Genomic DNA, 21,046 nt, shown 5'->3' with positions numbered 1-21,046 from the left:
TTCTAGGCAAAAACATCACATGTAATATCTTATACCTTTATTCCTTATCTTCCCTTTTCAACTTTGTTATCTCTTCATTGGACTATAGACCTCATTTAAAAATCACTTGTCCAAATAAATACATCAAATATAACGATAGAAAAAATATTGTATATTTAAGGATAATGCTTAATAGAGATACAATCATGTTTTAGAGGGTAATTGCTCCCGTCAAATTGTTAAAATGACTGAATTTTCATGTAGAGGACTATAAACCAGTTGCCGCTTTGACCGGTGAATATTTTCTTTAAAAAAAATATATTAAAAAGTGTTCGTTTTGAAAATTTTTTGTTTACATTGATATTGTAAAATTACATTTTTATCCCGAACTCCACGATCATTCATTCAATAGAGACTTTCAAAATTATGTTCTCAATCCATCACGATTAAATTAAAGTATAATACTGAAATAGGAATATAATAATGATTTAGGGTCGCGGTCGCCTCCGTCGTAGCATTAGAGTGTCCACTATAAGGCAGACACGCCCAATAGCCCCGCCCCAGTTTTTGTCCATAGCCCTAGTTTTATTGTTCATACTTCATAGCCCCAAAATTCTATTTCCGCCACTATAGTGGACACCTCCAATGGCCCCCAAATTTTATAATCAATTTTCATTTTATAATATTTCAAGTAATTATGAACAAATTTATCGGGCTATACGTAATTAGAAGAACACGACTATACGAAGTAGAAATTTTTATAGATATAGAGTTGGAATGGTGTGAAAATAATGAATGGAGTGGGGTGTATTTATAGGTGAATTAAAATGTAAAAAAAAAAATCGGCTATAGCCGCGGCGGTCGGCGCCGCCACTATAGGCGCCGCGGCTATAGCCGCGTCCTCGCCCATCTCGCCGCGTCCTCGCCCCGGAGCCGGCTGAAGCCCGTCCGCCCCCCTACCGCCCCGATTTCGCCGTCCGCCCGCGCCCTCCGCTATAGCCCGCTCGCCGCACGCCCGTGGACGCGGCTATAGCCGCGTCCATGCCACAGTGGATACCCTAATTTTTGGTTACGGTCGCTCGGAGATGTCGCCTCCCCACCAACAATTTTTTATCGAAAAAAATACCAAAAAACATTATTTTGATATTATTATTTCTAGAAACAAACTTGGATTGCATATTTATATTCTCATCCCGCGATTATTTACTTCATATTATAACTCATTTTCACTAAAAAATCCTTAATATTTAGGGAGTGGAGCAATTGATTTAATAGTGCAACGGTGGCATGTATGAGCATGAATTGGTACGTGTCTGAAATTTGCATCTTCTCTAACAAACCCTCCATTCTCTCTCATCACCAATAGATATACATATACACCGCCTTTCCTTCTCTCTCTCTGCCGTCACCTTTGGCCTGACTGACACACTTCATCTCCTCACCATTCCCATCTCTTTCTCTCTCTCTCCACTCTTCATTAATCATCTCCCATCCCATTCTTTCTTTTCTCTTCTTTCAAACACATAGATTTATATATATATATGTATGTTTGCTAATTTAAGAAGTTAGTAGTGCTAATTTAGTGATGGGGAGAGTGAAGCTCCAAATCAAGAAAATTGAGAACACTACAAATAGGCAGGTCACTTTCTCAAAGAGAAGAAATGGACTGATTAAGAAAGCCTATGAACTATCTGTGCTTTGTGATGTTGACGTTGCCCTCATCATGTTTTCCCCTTCTGGTAGGGTCAGCATCTTCTCCGGTAACACAAGGTTCTTTTCCAATCCCCTCAAATCTCTCTCCTTTCTCCAATCTTTCTCTCATCTAAATGTTTCTTTGTAGCATCGAAGAGATCATGGCGCGCTTTGTTAATCTCCCAGAACATGAGAGAGGAAGGTAAATTAATTTAGATCGACTCTCTACTTAATTCCTTTTCGAATGTCTGAACCCAAATGAGTCAATTAAATTAGTATTTTTATTCCTTTTTATTTTATTGAAATTCTTGTTCTGAATAAATGACTCATTAACTTGGGAATGGTGGGTATAATTTTGTGTGAGCATAAGTAGTTTTCAAGATTGGATTTTTAGTGGTGTCTAATGATTTTTTTGTTTTTGTTTTTTCATGCAATGGGACAGGCTACATAACCAGGAGGTAACATGTTTCCTTTTTGAACAAATCTTTTTTTAGTGATATAGAATTTTTTTAAAATTTTTTGTGATTTTTTGGTTTATGTGGATATTTTTTGCAGTACCTAGAGAGGGCCATTGGAAAGTTGAAAGCTGAAGCGGATCGAAATTATAATCAAGCTGCTGCTACAGGGTAGAATTTGTAGAAAATAAATATCATGTTAATTTTAATTTTATTTGTGGAATTTTGATTTATAAATCTAACAATCCTTTTTTTGTGTGTAGCAGCCCTGCCAGCAATGCTAGCATGATGCATTCTCAGATTGAGGTGTGTTTGATTTTTTTCCTATAGAAATGCACTTTCTTCGTCGACTAAAAATAGTCAATATTGGGTGCGATTGAGTTTTATTTAAAAAAATTTGCATTATTGTCAGTTGAGAATGAGTCCATCTATTAGTAAATTAAAAATTAAAAATGTACAGTGCCTATTTTTTTTGGACAGAGGGAGTATATTTTAAATTTGACGATTGATTTATTCTTATGTCAAGAATTGATTAGTGAGATGATTGAATTGCAGGAAATGCAGCAAGAATTGCTCAAATGCAGGTACCAACTTGAAGATGCAGAGAAAAAATTAAGGTGATTGGTTGCTTAAGTATTTTATTCTTCCAATTTCTTCATTTTTTTTGGATTGGGATGAAAATTGCAAATAAATAAATGTGCAGGGTTTATGAAAGTGAGCTTTGTGAGATTTCTACATTGGGTGGTGAAGCTGAGTATAGAGAGCAAGTTTTGGAAGAAAATCTCAAGCAGATAAGGCTGCGAAAGGTATGTCTTCATCTTCATCGTCGTCGTCATTCACAACATCTCGTGTTTGTAAAGTTAATGAAGTTTCTCCTCTTCTCAACAGCATGTTTTGCAAGATCAGCACAACTCCCCTGGTGCCCAATCTTCACAGGTGCTCTTGAATTTCTATAAATAGTTAGTACTATATTATATTCCCTCCGCCACAAGTTACTGATGATTCCCTTTTAGGCACGTAAATTAAGAAAAGTGACGTTTAATAAGTTAAATAACACGTTAACAAATTAGGCGACATAAGAGAGAATAAAGTAGAATGGTATTTAAATGGTTCATTTATGACAAAATGGGAAATGCATCACTTACTTTGGAATGTCCGAACAAGAAATACGAATCACTTATCGCGCGTCGCCCTATTGTTTCAGGTGATGAGTTATCCCTCACAAACTACAGACATGAATGTTTTGGCTGCAAGAAATCCAGACAATGTGTTGGATTGGCTTCCACAAAGAGATCCACAAACTCAAATCCTCAATTTCTTGGACTCCAATGGCCTACTTCCTATGAGGTTCTTAATCAGTGTTACAATTGATATGTCACACTTTTTTATTAATGGAGTGATCGATTCTAATCGTCCGATCCTTCAAATACTCGAATCATATGTTGAAGTTGATTCGTGTGCAGGGACCAGCCTCCTCAACGGATGGACAACATCCTCCCGCAATCCCTGACTCTCGTGCACGCTCCAAGCGTGCACGTCTACAACCACTTGAGCCCGAGCCACAGCATCGAGGACGACGTGCAGCGGTCTGAATTTGGACCGGCCATCGACGTTAATCTCTCACCGTGGGCTGATTTGTACCCCACAGGTTTGTTCAACTTTGGCCATTAGGCAACAACTCTTATTTTTATTTCGAACAACTCTTATTTTATTTCATCAGTACATGTCATAATTAACGCGTCATGTTTTTTTTTTTTACAGGAAATGACCCTTTCCCGACGGCGCAGCCGAGGGAACGAGCGCTTCTTGAACTGTATCTATCACAGCTTACACCAGTGAATCATGATCATATTTGATAAGATTTCTCAATTTTATTCAAACAATAGAAATAAGATCTCTCGTGACTTTGTTAGCGGTAGATTAATTGTTATTTAAGTTTTTCGAGATCTTATCTCAAGTAGATGTTACATAATGCATCAGCTAAAACAATTTATGTTATCCAATCTCTTGTTCTTGAATTCCTCTTGCATTTTCAGCCATTGCATCTTCTATTTTTGGGCATCTTAGCTCTCCACCATCCTACACTCTACATGTTTTATGCTATTAGTTCATATTGTGTAAATTGAGATTTTGTGATGATACTAATATTTCTTCATCGGGAGTCGTATTCTTTGTTAGGATGTTCCAAACATCTTAAATCATTTTCATTTTGACATAAAAGTAGATATTTTAATTTCTAATAAGCTTACTATTTGAATGAGTCGTATTCTTTGTTAAATTGTTTCAAACATCTTAAACTGTTTTCACTTTGACATAAATTAGACTTTTTAATTCCTAGTAAGCTTACTATTTGAATGAGTCGTATTCGTTGTTAGATCGTTCCAAACATCTTAAATCGTTCACTTTGACGTATAGTAAGCTTACTATTTGAATCTCTTGTTTCTCGGCCCCGTGCCCTCATTCTATGTGTCTTTCCCCTTATAAACGAGCCGTTTTGAAGGACATCACTTATTACTGCCCAAGTAAAGAGAGGGAAAGACACGCTTATAACTTTACACACTAAAAAATAAATGCCATAAGATTGCTCGAATGGAAGGAGTAATAAATAGTGGATTCGGGTACGAAAACAAAATTTAACACAACTATAGTTTCTAGTTTTGTTGAAAACTGTCTTTATGAAGACGGTCACCCGTGTGTGGGTGCACGGTGCGGCCCATCCCATGGTGCGTGGCGCATGTCCTAGGACATAACATAGTACTCCCTCTGTCCCGATTAAGAATCATTCTCTTCTATTTCGGTCCGTCCCCGATTAAGAGTCACTCTTCCTGCTTACTATATTTGGATATCAAAAATACTCTAAAAGTCAAAGAGGTCTCACATTCCACTACTTAACTCCATTTATTATACCACACATTCAAACACTTCCTTAAAACCCGTGCCCAGTTAAAGAGTGACTCTTAATTGGGGACGGAGGGAGTATTTAATATTGAATTACCTTAATTAATATCATAATTACCTTTATCGACAAATAATAGTCTACAATACGGTCAATGCCACATATTAATCCAATGAGTTAATTTAACTAAGAAAAATATCCATCAAAATATCGATAAACACACATGTTTACAAATGTTGAAAATAAGTTGCTCTATAGAAATAAATGAAAGTTTTACTGCATTTGGTTACAAGTAGACATTCTTGGATTCCAGAATCTTGTGAACAATAATAATAATTGATTAAATCACCGAAATAAATAAATAAACAAAAATTCAAAGAACCGGGAAACTCATCCCCTCCAATCCCCAATTTCCAAAATTTCAAAAATCAGTCAAAAAAATAATCAGATTAGGCGCAATATCGGCCTTCAATGTTTTTTATTACCAAAAAATTAAACCCCAAATCAAAATCCCTCTTCAATTTCATTTCAAGATTTCGTGCAAATTTCCCGGCGCCCTCAATTTTTTTCAGAAACAATGGCGGCATTCATACCTTATAATCTCATTTCCATCTCCCATTTTCTGCTAAAACCATTTCTCAGCTCGCAGCTCTCATCGCAACCTCTTTCCCTCTCTCGCAGCTGACAATGTCCGGTCAAGCAAACTGCGTGAGAATCACTCGCTTGGCGGCGAAGAAGAGAGCTGCTGAGGAGACGCTGCAGCGCCCGAATAAGAGAGTGGTTTTGGGTGAGATTCAGAATGTTTTGACTCCGCAGAATCTGGGTTTGGGGAAAGGGGGAAAGAGGAGGAAGCTGGAGAGGAATGCGAAGGGGGTACAGAAGGATTTGAATTCGGATGCGGAAGAGAAATCACATGATCCGCAGCTGTGTGTAGCTTATGCTTCGGAGATTTATGAGTATCTTCACAGAATGGAGGTGAGCTTGATTTTGATTTTGATTTGAGTTGCATTTCCTTTTGTGATTGAATGAGAAGAAAATGAAATTAGCATGGTTCCAGTGTTTGTTGATTGAATTGATTTGGATTTTAATTAGGGTTTATAGTGATGTGATCATTGTAATGTTTACTGTTTTGGATTGGATCTTTTCCTTGTTTAGTTTATTTAGTCAAGAAATGCTGATTTGGTGATAGATGATTTATGATCTTCCAATTTGTTATGTTTCTTGATTTAGGATTGTGTTAATTTGATAACTGTTGGGTGAATTAATTTAGGGATCTATTAGTTAGTAATGAGTGGGAGTTTGTGGTGCAGAAGGAGGCGAATAGAAGGCCGTTGTCGGATTATATTGGGAAAGTTCAGAAAGATGTGACTGCAAACATGAGGGGGATTTTGGTGGATTGGTTAGTGGAGGTTGCTGAGGAGTACAAGCTTCAATCCGATACGTTGTACCTAGGAGTGTCGTACATTGACAGATTCTTATCCTCGAATGTCGTTACCAGGCAAAGGCTTCAGCTTGTTGGAGTTTCAGCAATGCTCATTGCCTGGTGAGGACTAGATTGATTGTGCTGTGTCTCTTCATTGAGCCAATGTGTCGTGTCGTGCTGTGTTGTGTGTAAAGCTGTGCTGAGATGCTTTTGTGTTGGATCTTGATTTGCAGGAAATATGAGGAGATTAAGCCTACCCATGTGGAAGATTTCTGTTACATCACGGACAACACCTATACTAGGGAAGAGATAGTTAAGATGGAGTCGGACATGCTCACATCTCTCAAGTTTGAGATGGGAAATCCAACTACAAAGACATTTCTCCGGTAAAGATTTGCTGTAATTTGTGTTTTGTCATCACTTGTTGTGTTCTCAGTGATGAGGCTAAGAGGGTTGTTTGTTTCGTGTTTGAATTGCAGTCGGTTCACTAGGATTGGTCAAGGAGATAATGAGGTGAGCTCATGCTCGAAAATCTGAACACGCTTACTTTTGTTCTGTCTCATGTTGTTCTGATTGTTATGTTGTCTTTTTGCAGAGTTACAATCTACAGTTGGAGTTCCTAGGTTACTACCTCGCAGAACTGAGTTTGCTCGATTATGAATGCCTGAAATTCTTGCCGTCTTTGGTGGCTGCTTCGGTCATATTCCTTTCACGATTCACTCTCCAACCTAAGCAACATCCTTGGGTACGTACACGCGTTTGAGATAGGTTTAAAATGAATTGAACCATCTTCATTTCATACCTGAGTTACTGAATGTTATGATTACGACAGAACTCAGCTCTGCAGCAATACTCGAAATACAAACCATCCGATCTGAAAGAATGTGTTCACATCCTTTTTGAGCTGCAATCGAGCAAGAGAGGAAGCAAGTTAGTTGCTATCAAGGAGAAATACAAGCAACATAAGGTGTGTATAAACTGTAAACATATCTCCTATGGTTAGTTCATGCTTGTTGAATGCAGATTACTGATTTTTGAAATGATTGTACTTGCAACAGTTCAAATGTGTGGCAACGCTGTCTCCACCTTCACAAGTGCCGGAATTCTTCTTCAAAGATATCAAAGATTAAGTTTAGGGGCTGAAGAGATAAAATCTTTCAGTGTACATATAGCTGTATACCTAAATAATACAGTTTATAGCTGCATTGTCAATGAAATAAGGGTGTGTTTGGTTTCGTTTCGACCTCGGGATAATCACCATCTTCACTAGAGTCCTTTACATTTTATATGACATTCTTGAAAGTTTTTGCTTGATGGCAAATAATATTCTTCTTCTTTCATTCTGTGCTGGTCTCTTTTGGTTAACAGCACTCTTTGATTGTTTGGCAAATAATAAATTGTACTCTTTGAGATTCATCAAATAAATGTTAGTTCAGTTAAATAAGTTTTCTCAATATTTGGACATGTTGATAGGAAAATTTGGACATTGAATTATACATTGATTGTTTCACTTTTATTTATATTTAGGTAAAATAAATCAATTAGATAATATAATAAATTTAGTTTGATGTGTAAACTCAATCGAGATCACTGCATTTTAAATTTGACACATCAAAATGATATGGAGTAAAAGAATATAGAATTGCTGTGTATTCAAATAATTAGACTACAACAATGTTAATGAAAAAAATGAGACAAACAAGCACTTGTTTGGTAGCCTAGATAACTCATCTAAGGATTCTAATGATATAAACACATGAATTTGGACACAGATCAATAGAAAAATTAAGACAAGATCATGCAAACCATGGTCCTCAATAAGAATTTCTACAAGTCAATGACATCCCATATCCCCCTACACAGCATTAATGAGAATTTACATTTAAAAGAAAGCTCTTTACAAAACCACATCAATTAGGTCTGTGGTTTTCTGAAATTCTAAGGTTTTAACAGCACCATTCATAACAGATTGAGGCCTACACTAAGTCAGCATCTAAAAGTAAGGCTTTTAGGACATGAATGCACAAAGAATGCTGTCATCTCTACATTCGGAAGTCCAACACGGACACAACGTTGTTTGCAAAACAAGCGGCAATCTTGTCACCTTCTTTGTTCCAGCAAACTTCAAATATCCCACCATTTCCGCTGAAGGTCTTCACAATCCTTGCTTCCTTCACCGACCACACGTGCAAGCATTTATCTAGTGACCCGCTTGCCAAATACTCGCCATTGGGGCTAAATGCAACGGAATAAACAGGATCCCTGGATTGATAATCGATGAATATCAGTAACATTATTGTTGTTATACAAGTCACTTTAATGGCTCAATAATCTCAGCACATACCTGTGGCCATCTAAGCTGTGCAAAAGATGTCCTGCGTCTACATCCCACAGCTTTATGGTTGAGTCAAACGAGGCACTGCAGAGATCGGTGAATGTGAAAACAAGCTAAGATGAGAAAGGCATATAAAAAACACTACGTTTAGGATAAAGGAAAAAATTAGTGCATAAACACAAACAAAAAAAAAGGCGGCATGGTGCGATAATCTCCTTCTTGAGGTTCATACTCTTAAGAGTTTCCTCCGTGCAGGTTTCCTAGTTTGGTTATTTCAGACATTTCCCATAACTGAACCAGAACATATTGCCGTAGACAAATCTAACATGAGATTTTTTACCTCCTGATTGAGAAAATAGCGAATACATCCCGTTCCAAAACAACTTTGGTTAATTTAAGATGATTATCAATTATTGGAGCCAACCTCTGAGAAGACACCAGAACTCGTTCACAGCTAAATCTAAGCCAAAGGTTCAAGATGTTAGGTCGTTACCCCATGCATAGGCCTTTTCCTCTTATTCTACGAAATAAGCACAAGCAAACCATAGACTTATATCTCTATGATGGTGATGGTGATGGTGATGGTGATGGTGATGGTGATGGTGATGGTGATGGTGATGGTGGTGGGGTGCGGAATGGCCCAGATTTCTACTTCTTTGGTCTTAAATAAATGGCACTATAAACTACGTATTAAGGAGTAGCCAGAATTGCCAACTTAGCCTTATCCTACATGCACCTGACACTACAAATAAGTGTTTTAGGTTTATCATAAGTATTGATGTCTTTCCTTCTCCTTTTGCTGATCTCATTTATTTCGTTTATAATTTGTTCCCCTTGTTTTTCTTTTTTTTAATCTTCGTGGGATTCTGCACATGTGGAAAGGAACAAGAAACAGAAGGTGGCAGCCAGCTAAATGGAAACAGCAGAATTAAAATCATTCCATAGTTGTGCAGCATAAGTACCTTGCCAGCACCAGTTGCTGATTTGGGTTGTTCGTACCAGGCCCTGTTGGACTCCACCTGACAGTGTATATCTCCTGAAAAATAATGTCCATGGATCAGCAACTCAAATCCGCAGTGTCAATGGAAAAAAAGATTAACATACTTTGGAATGTTCCTTTAAATCAAGCAAGCATGTGTCCTGTTTAATACTCCATATCTGCATTACATTTAAACATAACATAGGTTACAAGATGCCAAAAGACAAACATATTAGAAAGAGTCAAATCTAGAATTCATATAAAAACAAGTCATTGGGTTACATTTGTCAGAACATTTGGTTTTGCTAGCTGATAAAAATCCTGTGTCAAAATTGACTAACCTTTGCAGTAGAATCATCAGAGCATGAGGCCAGAAGTGTGCCTGTGGGATCCCACTTGATAGCATTAACTTCACACTGAAGAAGCACATTCAAATGTTAATGTGAATGAAGTTATAGAAAGTAAAACTGAAGTCAATGAAGAACTAATGAGTGAATTGTTTGATAGGATCATTAACAATGTAATTTTAGAAGAGAGCTCAGTAATAAAGGCTTGAGGAAGTGTATGAGATGGGAGAGGTAATAAAAAGACATAAAGGAACTCAAAGTTATCGAGGTGGGTTGCAGAGAGTTTAATAGTGTAGATGTCTTCATGAAGAAAATCCCTTCAGACATGCACCGCTTACACCCTTCTCAAGATTTTCTGCTGAGTACATAGTTCCTTCATTTTTTTCCAATAAAAATTATTTATGTAATTTCGATTTGAAAACCAGTCCACTTTCTGACCTGTTTAGACATTTATCAAGGCCATATATGTGGATGCTGTTCAGGCTAATGCCCTCAAATAAGGGACTGTTCCTTCTAGATTGCCACATGGTACACAGAATAGTATTCAACGAAACCTTGTCTCTTCCAAATGATGGTATATGTCAAGTACAGGTAAAAGGCAGTCACAAATGTAAAAACTGAAAGGAACCTGGTGCCCTGAGAAAGTTTTGATCGGCCGGTTCTCTCCAATTTTACAAACATATATCATGCTGTCAGTCGAGCATGTAGCAAATGAAACATTGTTTCGCCAATCAACATCCAGGGCAGGAGCTGCAAGTATATAATCACAAAATCATAAAAGTTAGAAAACAAAAGCTTCCCAGTATTGTTTTCACCTACAAAAACAGAAGAACAAGCTCAAGCAGAACAGTGGACAAAGGATACAAAAGCACCTGAGTGAAATTCGAATTGTTGTCTCCATTCCCCTGTCTTAATATCCCACACAATTGCAGTTTTATCAACACTTCCACTAAGAAGATAATCTCCTTTCTTATTCCACTTCAAGGAGAAAATAGGCCCCTTATGTTTATTTAGTGTACTGACCAATTCCCCTGGAAGAAAAGAAAGCACGGCACATCATGCACATGTGAAACGAGAGTGGATCCTAATTACCATTAGAGCTTATATATACAACACTAGAATATGTAATTCTGCAGCAATGAATTTTCATTCCAACTTTTAACAACTTAATGATTAGACACCTAAGTGCATGCATACAACTTTAAATTGTATGGCATTGTTACAAGATCAACATTTTCTTCTCCAGATATGTAATCAAGGTCTCCTATCTGTTGTAGTAAATGACAATTATTTTCCAGAACTTCACTAATGAATTTCCTATTAGTCCATATGAATGCCATTACTTTGTTATTTGTTATGTTGTTAGAGAACCACTTACGTGTGACAACTATTGAAAATTGTTTTCTTAAATCTTAAATAACAAAAACATATTAGGATGGAATACTTAAGCAATTCAGTAAATCTCTGAATAGGCTAGGGGAAATCCAACTTGACGGGACCAATCCTGTCCGAAAGTAAAGCACTAAGCTACAACTTTTCCTTCTATGGTTTCCGCTCCTAAATTTAACAATGTTTCTTCTTAAACTATCGCAATACAACTTCCAAGCCTCCACTTTATTTGTGTTTATTTTTATTTTTGAATTACCAATATATAACTAATAGAGACCCTCCTCAAGAGATTTGGACTTTATTTGCTTGATACATCAAGGCCAAGTGCCTTCCACATGCAAAGCCACGACATGCACAACACAATCTAATTTCAAGATACTATATAATTCAACAAAAAAACAAGACGAAGTTTGCAGCAGAATCAGAAATTCAAACACAAAAATATTAACTATAAGGTAATGAGCTGGTTCGTGAAATCAACCTTTATAAAAAATTATACCATAGGCCAAAGTAAAACGGTTTTGTTCACGTGATTTCAGACAGAATGTCAAGATTAAATGAGGCATGGATTTGAATTTTGAACAAATAATATTATGAGGAAGTCTAACCATCTTTACTCCATATCCTTGCTTGGCCATCATAAGAGCCAGTAGCAAGCAGCGTACCGTCAACCTACAGATTGTTCAAGTTTCTTTATAGGCATCAGATTGACCACATCCAGCACGGAAAGAGAAATGAATTAACTGAATAACAAATACAAAATTTCATATATAATACTTACGTTCCAGTCTAGTGTTGTCACATCTTTGCTTTTCTCATTTGTTCTACCCTTGAAATGCCTAAGTACGACATTGGAAGGCCCATTTTCTGTATTGCAACTAGATGGCCCATCAATAGTCCAAATTCTGGCAGTTGAGTCTCCAGACCTATCAAACAATAGCCATAATGAGCATAGGATGAGCCCGGACGACAGTGACTAATCAAGTGTGATATATGTCATTTTCTAAGGGGAAAGCGAACTAGGGAATCTGGAGGGTACATTAATGAATTCATAAGATATAAAACAAACAAGATGCATCACCATGTTAGAAGACTTCCTTTTCTAACTTACCAATCACATTTTTCTAAATTTCTTATAATTTGTAGTTATTCTTTTTATTTGCAGATATAGGCTCAACCGCTCAAGTATTATTGCTTCAAGACAGTTTATTTGTTGTGCCAGATGAGATTTAAACCCTACATGAGAGAAGAGTAGTCTCGGTCTAGCCTTATTAACTATTGGTCATAATACCAGAAGGTAGAAACTGAGAGTGTTATCACCGGAAGGTCTCTTTGACAAACCAATAACTAAGTATAGCCATACCTCATATGCCACAAACAATCAATAATATCATGCACGGTCAGGAAGGAATCCATAAATGAAGAACTAGGATTAGACCCCACACACAGATTGTTCAAATAAAACCAAAACATTTCAAATACATGAAGAAGACCAGGGATGTCTGATAGACAATGGGAAAAATAGAGAGGATTAAAATGCCAAAAAAGTAAGAAAGTGAACATAATTTATCTAAAATAAGTAATATATGAAGTTTAAGCTAACCCAGAAGCCAGAAGTGACCCGGTAGGATTCCATGCACAGGCAAAAACCTGTGAATGTAAAGAAGCATTAGAAAGGCATGCTCCCTAACTACACAATATATTCATCACAGTTCCTCTTTTAATCAGAAATGGAGATTAAGAATTTCGCAATAATATGACCAAACCTCAGAAGTGTGACCTTGCAAAACTGTTACATCGCTGCTTGGGAATTCACAGGGCACGGAAGGTAAACTAGCGCAAATATCCATGGGTTCTGGCCCTATAATATAATATACAAAACAAGTTACATTTCTTGAAAAGTGACAGAAGATGCAACACTGCACATTAAGACACCAAATCTAATCACTCAAGGAAGATTTTATAGTTACAGCATCATATGACAAGTACATGAGTGTAAAAGAATCTGAGATGGATCTTACCTCCATCATTTCCATTCTCCTCATGTTTACCATTAACCTCATCCTCCATGTGATTTACACCACCGACGTCCTCAAAGGGCTTTTCTTTTTCTTTTTCTTTTTCTTTTTCTTTTCCTTTTTCTTTTCCTTTATCTTTCTCCTTCTCCCTCTCCTTTTCCCTTTCCTCCTCTTTCTCCTTCTCTTTCTCCATTCTTTCTCTATCTCTTTCCTTTTCTTTCTCTCTTTGTTGTTTTTCATTCTCCTTTTCTTTTGCACTTTCCTTTTCCCTTTCCATCGCAAGTTTGCGGTCATGTTCCCGACCATTTTCAACATTTTCTTTCTCTTTTCCCTTGGATTTATCCTTCTGTATACTTTCTTTTTTCTCTTTTATAATCCTTTGAAGTTCGTCCACATCTTTTGTTATCAGATCCAAAGGATGCAGGAACTGGAAATCATCATCTGTTTCCAAATCATCCTGAGGATGTGAAAGAATCAGCACAGAATACAGAGACAAGGGAAACATATATCTCTAATTACTGAGATTTTAACAGTATGGCACTCTTACAGTAGTCAAGTTTGCTTCTAGTTCAAGATACTGAATTCCTTTCTGAACAAATGTCACGAGAGCCCCAGGTGGAACAAGGTTACCGTCAATATTACTTTTATTGATCCCAGCCTCATATCCTAAAGCGAACGCAGAATGCGTGAATCCTGAAAACAATTATTCCAATAAAAAGTTAATTATGCTAAGAAATTGTAGTTACAAAGTACGTATTCTCCAAGGAACTTTGCATAATGAACAGTAGAACATATGACTATTGCATAACGAATACTAGAGCATTAACATTATCATGTTCCAATATCTTGCATCCCCACCCAAAGAACAAGAAGAAAGCTATAATAATACACTTTCACAAAATTTATGGTACCCCTGTGTAAAGCTAGTAAATTTTCGTTATGAACCAATAGCTTAGCTTCAGCAGAATAGCAATAAAGGCACGACCTTGATAAAAGATATTAGAAAAATAGCAATAAAATTAATGAAGACGGAGAGGTCAGTACAACACATGAGTGATAAGCAAAAAAATCCATAGAAAATTATAGTATTAATTCTCTACTGAAATACACATTGCACAACCACATTATAGATAATGTAAAAAGGGGACTTGCATAAAATCAATCAATTAAGCCTTTGACCAGTTTCTTGCAATATCTAACAACATGTATTTTAGTGTGACCAGTGTCAGTATTCAAATCATAAGAAAGGCAGGCTTTGTCAAGCTTGCAACGTTAACTTCCTTCTAACGGCCCAATTCCTATATCTCTGGAAGCATCTAGAGGTAACATTACGACTACCTTAAGAACAAGTATACTTCCCTTATCATCTAAGCATAAGGAATCATTTACTCTGTTTACACTCATAAACACTTCATTTTTTCTTACATGCATTTGTCATTACCAATTAACCATAACATCTAATATCTTCAATTAAAAACGGTTAGGATCGTCGACCGCAACATTAGTTTGATATTGTCCGCTTTGGGTCAAGCCCGCACGGATTTATTTTTGGGTCACTCCCAAAAGGCCTCAAACTAATTGGGATTGGACAGGAATTATATACTCCTTCCAACTTCCCTCACTCATCCGATGTAGGATGGGTTTGTACCCAACAAAAACAGTATCCCAAACCTAAAAGAATGAACAAATTCTACTTCCCTAACAAAAAACCATGTTTCCTAAAGCTTCAAATCAAGCTCCACCTCTCTGAGCTGGTCCATAACTAGCAAAAATCCACCCTAAATCTATATTAGAAGTTACTTGTCTGCCTAATTCATAAATTCGTATCGGCCAGTTGGAGAAACATAAAATCTGAATTCAACACAACAACCTAATTGCGCCACCATAATCAATCACTCCAGCAACCCAACCCTCCACCCCAAGAAAATTGAAGTTAATTGGGCTGCTGATTTCAAAATCCTTATCTGAATTCAATTCAACAACCTAATTGCGCCAGCATAAGAAATCACTCCTGCAACCCACCACCAATAAAATGGAAGAAAAACGAAACCTTTCTCCAGTATTAACAATAGCGATACCATATACCTCAATTTGCACCATAAATTAATCCCAATTATGATTCTGGAAACTCAGTACCCAATTCGAGAATGGAGAGAGAGGAAGAGTTACCAGATTCGTTAAGATAGTTGGAGAGAGAGCAAGAGTTACCAGATTCGTTAAGATAGCGGAAGATGAGGTAGTTCAACTCGGCGGAGGTAACTGCAATCATTTTGGAGAATCCCCTGCATGTACAGCTTTCTCTCTCTTTATCTGCAAATTTGGGTGAGAGAGAGATTTTGGGGGAAGAATACTGCTGCGAATTAGGACTGAGATTTTTCCGATTAGGGATTTAGAAGAAACCGGGAGTGTGAAAAGACCTAAGTACCCTCGACTTGCTCAATTGTTACTTTCATTTAGAGCATCCACAACCACAATGGCGGCGAGCGGACAGGCTAGCCGATTACCGACGCTGGCCGGTCCGCTCGCCGAACCATTGCAGCCGGCGAGCGGCAAATTGGCGAGAAAATGACGAGCGCACGCCGATTTGCGGGCGCTAGCCGATCGGATGGCTGTCATTGTAGGCTCCCGATCGGCCAGCTCGACGGCTCTGCCCCTTGGACCCCGCCAGGGGCTGCCGCCCCTTGGACCCCGCTCTCGGGGGCGCTGCCCCCGAACCCCCGTCCAATCATAACGAATTCAAACAAGTGTACACTCCGCACTTCCAACTTATTTGATGTCTCATTATGATCATATTGATCAATCAAGTTAATCCAATTACACTAAAATATCCAACACTGGATAGCTGCGACGACGACGAGGAGTGAGGCGGAGGCGGGGGGCTCGTGTGTGGAAGATGAGTTTTTTTTAATTAATGTAATTTTTTTAATTAATGTACTTTTTAAATTTTTTAATATTATTATTGATTTTCCCCTATCTGTGTCGTACATTTAATTCCGTATTTTGTATGATTGTTAATTATTTATTTTTATACTTTTGTTTATTGTGGCTAGGCTATGGCTGGGCTATTGCTTGTCCAGTTGTTTGTCCTGATGATGTTGCATGAGGAGTTTTTAGTGCTGCTGATGTGGCAGGAGGGGTTTGTGGCTAGGCTATGGCTGGACTATTTTTCTATTGGGGATGCTCTTAAAAAACAGATAGATGTCACGTTTATCCCATAGTTTGGCACTTTTTCCAATTTTATCTCAAATATTTGAAATTTGGCCAAGTTTATTTCATCTTTTTGGTTGGTTAGAGAGATTTTGGTATTCAAAATGGATTGTGGATTTATAGATACATTGATTGATACGATCTTTGATGATCACTTGATGATGAAAAGTATGTCTTGGACCATTAACATGATCGATGAAAGAGTGGACGATAATACGATCTACTGACCTCGAAAAGCTACAAGCAATAATAAATGTAGAAGCCTCTATGATGCAACAAGAAATACAATATCAAAAGACGAAAGTTGGTGGAATGGCGACACAAATAGGATTGAAAAACGTCAAGTCAAATGGATTTACGCTATGAGTACTATGCTATGAAGAAACGTAGAAGAGATTTTGAAACTCAAAATTACAATGGTTAAATCGAAATAGGCTTTCCTAAAACTACAAAGAATATACTTATTTATAAGGCAAATTAAAAATCTTATATATCCTAAAAAAAGATAATATTAAAACAAAAAGGGAAACATTGTTTACATAAGAAATTAAATTATACTTTAACTCAGACCTCAAACCCCAAGTCTTATCACTTTTTTTAAGTTTATTTCAGTTGCATCACACATGATCGTGATTGTCTGACTAAGTCAGTCGAGTTATAACATTATTAACTTTAGAAGTTCACTGCAAAATAACTGAAAACTATACGAGTTAACAACCAATTTATTAAAAGTAAAAGTCGTCACTCAAAACTCATTGAATGTGCATAGAAACTTGAAATTAGTTATATTTGTGACTTTGCCAACAACCTTGACTTTGGTACTTAAATTCAGTTGGCAACTTAGTACACATGATTGCATAAAATATGCATGTCCTTGAGAGTATGTAGTGTGATGATAATTTATTCAAAGCAATCAAAGAGTGAACTATGCTAGATAAGCACAATTAAAGTCACACAGAAATAAAAAGAAAAATTATAGAGAAAAGCGAGAACGATCTTAGATAGAAGAAAAAACTCAAATTTTAAAGAAAATGAAGAACGGTCTTCGATAGAGTGTTGTGACAGACTAAAATAATTGTGTAATCGAGACAAGCAGAAACGTAAAGAGACATAGATTTAATGTCACGGGGGATGAGCGAGAGTATATCACTCTAAGTGACTCCTCGGCAACCGCCTCACACGTCAACGGTCGACGCTCGTGATCCACGTGAAGCGACAATTGGCAGCAATCGAGCGGGGATTTTTTGGGCCGGTCTAAATAGAGGTGGGCCAAAGTTAATGGGCCATGACATCAATTCTAATTGCATAGTAGAAATTTATGTTGGATCGTTTAGAAATTAATTTTGTTTCTCTATACAATTAAAATAAGAGGGGTTCCGGTTAAAAGCTGGCGGCGTTGAGCCGTTTAGTGTCATCTATCACTTCTTTTTCGTGCTTATATAAATCAATCACTATCTATCACGTCAACTAGATCTAGTTATCAACAAAATCTATTGCATTGTAAGTTTTTATTTAAAAATTATAATGATTTAATTTTTGAATTCAATATTTTATTTTTTTTCCTTCTATTTAGGAAATTGATGTAACTAATCAAGAAGTGTAGCCCATGGAATAATAAAAAAATCACACTTGACTTTGATTGTTAGCCGCTAAAAGTTATATGAATAATAAAATTGTTTTAAAAAGATGGAGTAACATATTATATATAAGATGGCCTAAATTAGAATATTAACATGGCAGTTATTATAAAGACACATGGAGTATATTAAATTCTCGTGATACACCCAAAATATAGCATACTGGAGTATGATAAAATAAAGTAATTCTAAACTTGAAACCCCCTTCCTGTAACGGGCCCTATGTTTGGGGTGCTTAACAATAAAATATATAATATAATATAAAGTTAAAAAATTTAAAAATAAATATATACTAAGTCATTAATTGATTTTGGAATAAATATATATTATCGCTTCCGCGAATGAAACTTTTATTTAGTTCCCATAACACTGCACTACAGATATTTAATAATATCCAGTTGCACTTCAAAATCTATATTATGTCTTCCTTAATTGATGAGTATTAGAATTTTAAATCTAAAGGAAAAGCTAAAATTTCAGTTTTTACTTTTTACATTTTATCCATAGGTTACTAGCAAGAAGGATGACCACAAATACATATCCGTACATACTCTATACATATAGGACCGTGCGTGTGTGTTTAATGTTAACAGTGTTGGCTTCAAATCATCAAATCAAATTAGGTGAATCCCATTCATTACCTCTAAGAGTGTCCACTATAGGGGGCGGACAGCCCCCTCCCACCGCCGCCCCCGAATCGAACCGCCGCGCCGCCGCGTCAGCCGCGGCTATAGCAATAGACAGCCACGGCTATAGCCCCACTCCTTCTCTCTCCAGCCACCCTCAGCCGCGTCCTCGCCCCGCTCGCGGTGATTCCGCGTCCGCCGCCCCTCCCCCCACCCGCCGCGTCCACCCCCGCGGCGGACACCCCCTCCACTATAATAGCCGCGCCTACCGCCCCGCTTCCGCCCCGCTCGCAGTTATAGCCGCGTCCACCTTACAGTGGACGCTCTAAAAAAAATACTCCTACTACATTCAAAGAGAAAGAGCCATCTATTCCAAACACTTTAAATTTTAGCATGTGTAAGTGTCCATTGGCACTAGGAGTGGTGGCCCTTCTTCGGAGCCTATTTTCATTTTTTTCATGTCACGTTAGCAGATCCATCTTAGAGTAATGAGAGCTCATCTCAGAACGTATCTCAGAGCCCATCTGATTTTCACATCAACACTATATTTATATTTTACTTTTAATTGTTAGTCTGAAATAAATGATAAATAGCAAGAAAAATAAATTAAAGACAACTCAATAAAAAATAAATTTCATTAAAAAGAAAATATCCTACATTTATAAAAAATACAGAAAAAAATAAACTAAAAATATTGATAAAAACATTAAAAATATTGTGATTAGAGAAAAGTAAAATGTAGAGTGAAATAAAATAAAATGAGATTAAATGTGAATAATTGGTGGAGAATGGAGTATATGTAGAGGATAAAAAATAAATTTTTTAAAAAAGGAAGAAGAATAGGCCTAGCCGATACATCGGTTGAGGCGTGGAGGCCGAAAAGAGTGGCCATCGGCTCCCTCTCCACAATGGGAGCCGATGGGGGCCCGATCGATCGGCCCCATTGCCACTGCCCTGACAAGTAAATTCACAGTAATAACTAATAAGTAAATTAAGTGTTGAACCGATATACGACATCCTATGTCAACTAGACTCCAACATTTTTTGGTCAAATTCGTTTTTTTTTTATAAATTTTGAGTCAAAATCTTTTGTTCTCCGCCAGTTGAATAAATTGTACAGAACCGAAACCAAACCAATAAAATTAGTATACCAGTTCTGATTCAGCCTATGAAAAACGATTACGATTGACGATTCCAAAATCAAAACCAAAACCAAAACCAAAACCGTTGATTCGGTTCAATTTAACCCTACTATTCTCCATTTTCTCTTTCTTAATTCGCCCCACACGTATGCAACACTAAACAGGGCCCTCAAGATCTTGAATCTCTCCTCCTTTTACATCTATATATAAACACTACCACCTGTGCTAAAAAAACAATCCCTTTTGTACAAAACCCTCCTTCCCTTCCAACAACACCATGCACTATTTTACACTAAAAAAATTCGCCATTTTGTTTCTGCTAACGTTGTTGCTCTCTTCCACAATGCTTGTCTGCAGCAGGCAAATCTCCTCCTCAAAAACCCAACACCAACATTTGCAGATTGAAGAAACCGTGAAGCGAGATTTCGATCCTCTTTTCTCCAGCAAAAGACGAGTTCCGAATGAGTCGGATCCTCTTCACAATCGCTGAAGACTACTCACTGAGTTTATTTGTTCAAGAGAAGAGTGAGAAAGATGTGTGTTAATTAGGAGAAGAGTATGTATCATTGTATATGAGTTTTTGTGTATATTTTCAGAAAATATTAATGAATTAATCGTGATGCTTTGTTTCCTTATATATTATTCTCTCCGTCCGAGATTTAAAGTTTCATTTTGACGGAATCCACGTTTTAAGAAATGTAAATGAAAGTTAGATAAAAAAAATTACGTCACTTTTATTAGTTTTATTAATTGATATAAATGTAACGATTTAGTGAATTAAGAGATCCATTTATTTAAAAATTAATAAGCTATGTAATTATATTTTTAATATATTAAAATTAAAATAAATAATGCTAATATGAAATGAATGAAAGCAATGCACATAGATGATGCTAATGTAGGTAACATCATCTATTTTTA

At 36.9% G+C, this 21,046-nt stretch overlaps 3 protein-coding genes across 3 annotated transcripts; 2 read left to right on the top strand and 1 right to left on the bottom strand.

Annotated features, from left to right (window-relative positions):
- Positions 1–1,564: 1,564 nt before the first annotated feature.
- On the top strand, positions 1,565–3,982 carry LOC121761804 (agamous-like MADS-box protein AGL104). The gene is made up of 11 exons (XM_042157475.1): positions 1,565–1,749; positions 1,820–1,873; positions 2,114–2,129; positions 2,227–2,297; positions 2,402–2,432; positions 2,682–2,743; positions 2,830–2,932; positions 3,015–3,062; positions 3,331–3,473; positions 3,590–3,774; positions 3,888–3,982. Exons 1-11 carry the CDS (start codon positions 1,565–1,567, stop codon positions 3,980–3,982), a joined length of 993 nt encoding a protein of 330 aa, XP_042013409.1.
- Positions 3,983–5,412: 1,430 nt separating this feature from the next.
- LOC121760222 (putative cyclin-A3-1) lies at positions 5,413–7,886 on the top strand. Its single transcript, XM_042155869.1, has 7 exons — positions 5,413–5,997; positions 6,333–6,565; positions 6,679–6,831; positions 6,925–6,958; positions 7,041–7,190; positions 7,278–7,412; positions 7,504–7,886. Exons 1-7 carry the CDS (start codon positions 5,710–5,712, stop codon positions 7,573–7,575), a joined length of 1,065 nt encoding a protein of 354 aa, XP_042011803.1. The 5' UTR covers positions 5,413–5,709; the 3' UTR covers positions 7,576–7,886.
- A 336-nt stretch (positions 7,887–8,222) lies between these two features.
- On the bottom strand, positions 8,223–15,888 carry LOC121762072 (WD40 repeat-containing protein HOS15-like). Its single transcript, XM_042157834.1, has 14 exons — positions 15,722–15,888; positions 14,061–14,206; positions 13,517–13,970; positions 13,262–13,356; positions 13,099–13,145; positions 12,277–12,421; positions 12,104–12,167; positions 10,979–11,137; positions 10,735–10,856; positions 10,101–10,175; positions 9,885–9,938; positions 9,743–9,816; positions 8,790–8,864; positions 8,223–8,707 (listed from the first exon to the last, which is right to left on the bottom strand). The coding sequence occupies exons 1-14, from the start codon at positions 15,780–15,782 to the stop codon at positions 8,488–8,490; spliced, it is 1,791 nt and encodes a 596-aa protein (XP_042013768.1). The 5' UTR covers positions 15,783–15,888; the 3' UTR covers positions 8,223–8,487.
- Between the last annotated feature and the right edge of the window lie 5,158 nt (positions 15,889–21,046).

This window comes from Salvia splendens, chromosome 13 (assembly GCF_004379255.2).
Source record: "Salvia splendens isolate huo1 chromosome 13, SspV2, whole genome shotgun sequence".
Taxonomy (NCBI): Eukaryota; Viridiplantae; Streptophyta; class Magnoliopsida; order Lamiales; family Lamiaceae; genus Salvia; species Salvia splendens.
The sequence above is the reverse complement of the archived record's forward strand: the minus strand, read 5'-3'. Positions and strand labels throughout refer to the sequence as shown.

Bases quoted from the DNA above. Each gene is read 5' to 3' on its own strand.
- LOC121761804 (XM_042157475.1), top strand. From the start codon at position 1,565: ATGGGGAGAGTGAAGCTCCAAATCAAGAAAATTGAGAACACTACAAAT. The intron at 2,744-2,829 runs GTGATTGGTTGC...ATAAATGTGCAG, and splicing joins GATGCAGAGAAAAAATTAAG to GGTTTATGAAAGTGAGCTTT. The intron at 2,933-3,014 runs GTATGTCTTCAT...TCTTCTCAACAG, and splicing joins AGCAGATAAGGCTGCGAAAG to CATGTTTTGCAAGATCAGCA.
- LOC121762072 (XM_042157834.1), bottom strand. From the start codon at position 15,782: ATGATTGCAGTTACCTCCGCCGAGTTGAACTACCTCATCTTCCGCTAT. The intron at 13,971-14,060 runs GTAAGAGTGCCA...TCACATCCTCAG, and splicing joins TAGAAGCAAACTTGACTACT to GATGATTTGGAAACAGATGA. The intron at 9,817-9,884 runs GTATGTTAATCT...ATTATTTTTCAG, and splicing joins ATTTAAAGGAACATTCCAAA to GAGATATACACTGTCAGGTG.
- LOC121760222 (XM_042155869.1), top strand. From the start codon at position 5,710: ATGTCCGGTCAAGCAAACTGCGTGAGAATCACTCGCTTGGCGGCGAAG. The intron at 6,566-6,678 runs GTGAGGACTAGA...CTTGATTTGCAG, and splicing joins TCAGCAATGCTCATTGCCTG to GAAATATGAGGAGATTAAGC. The intron at 6,959-7,040 runs GTGAGCTCATGC...GTCTTTTTGCAG, and splicing joins TTGGTCAAGGAGATAATGAG to AGTTACAATCTACAGTTGGA.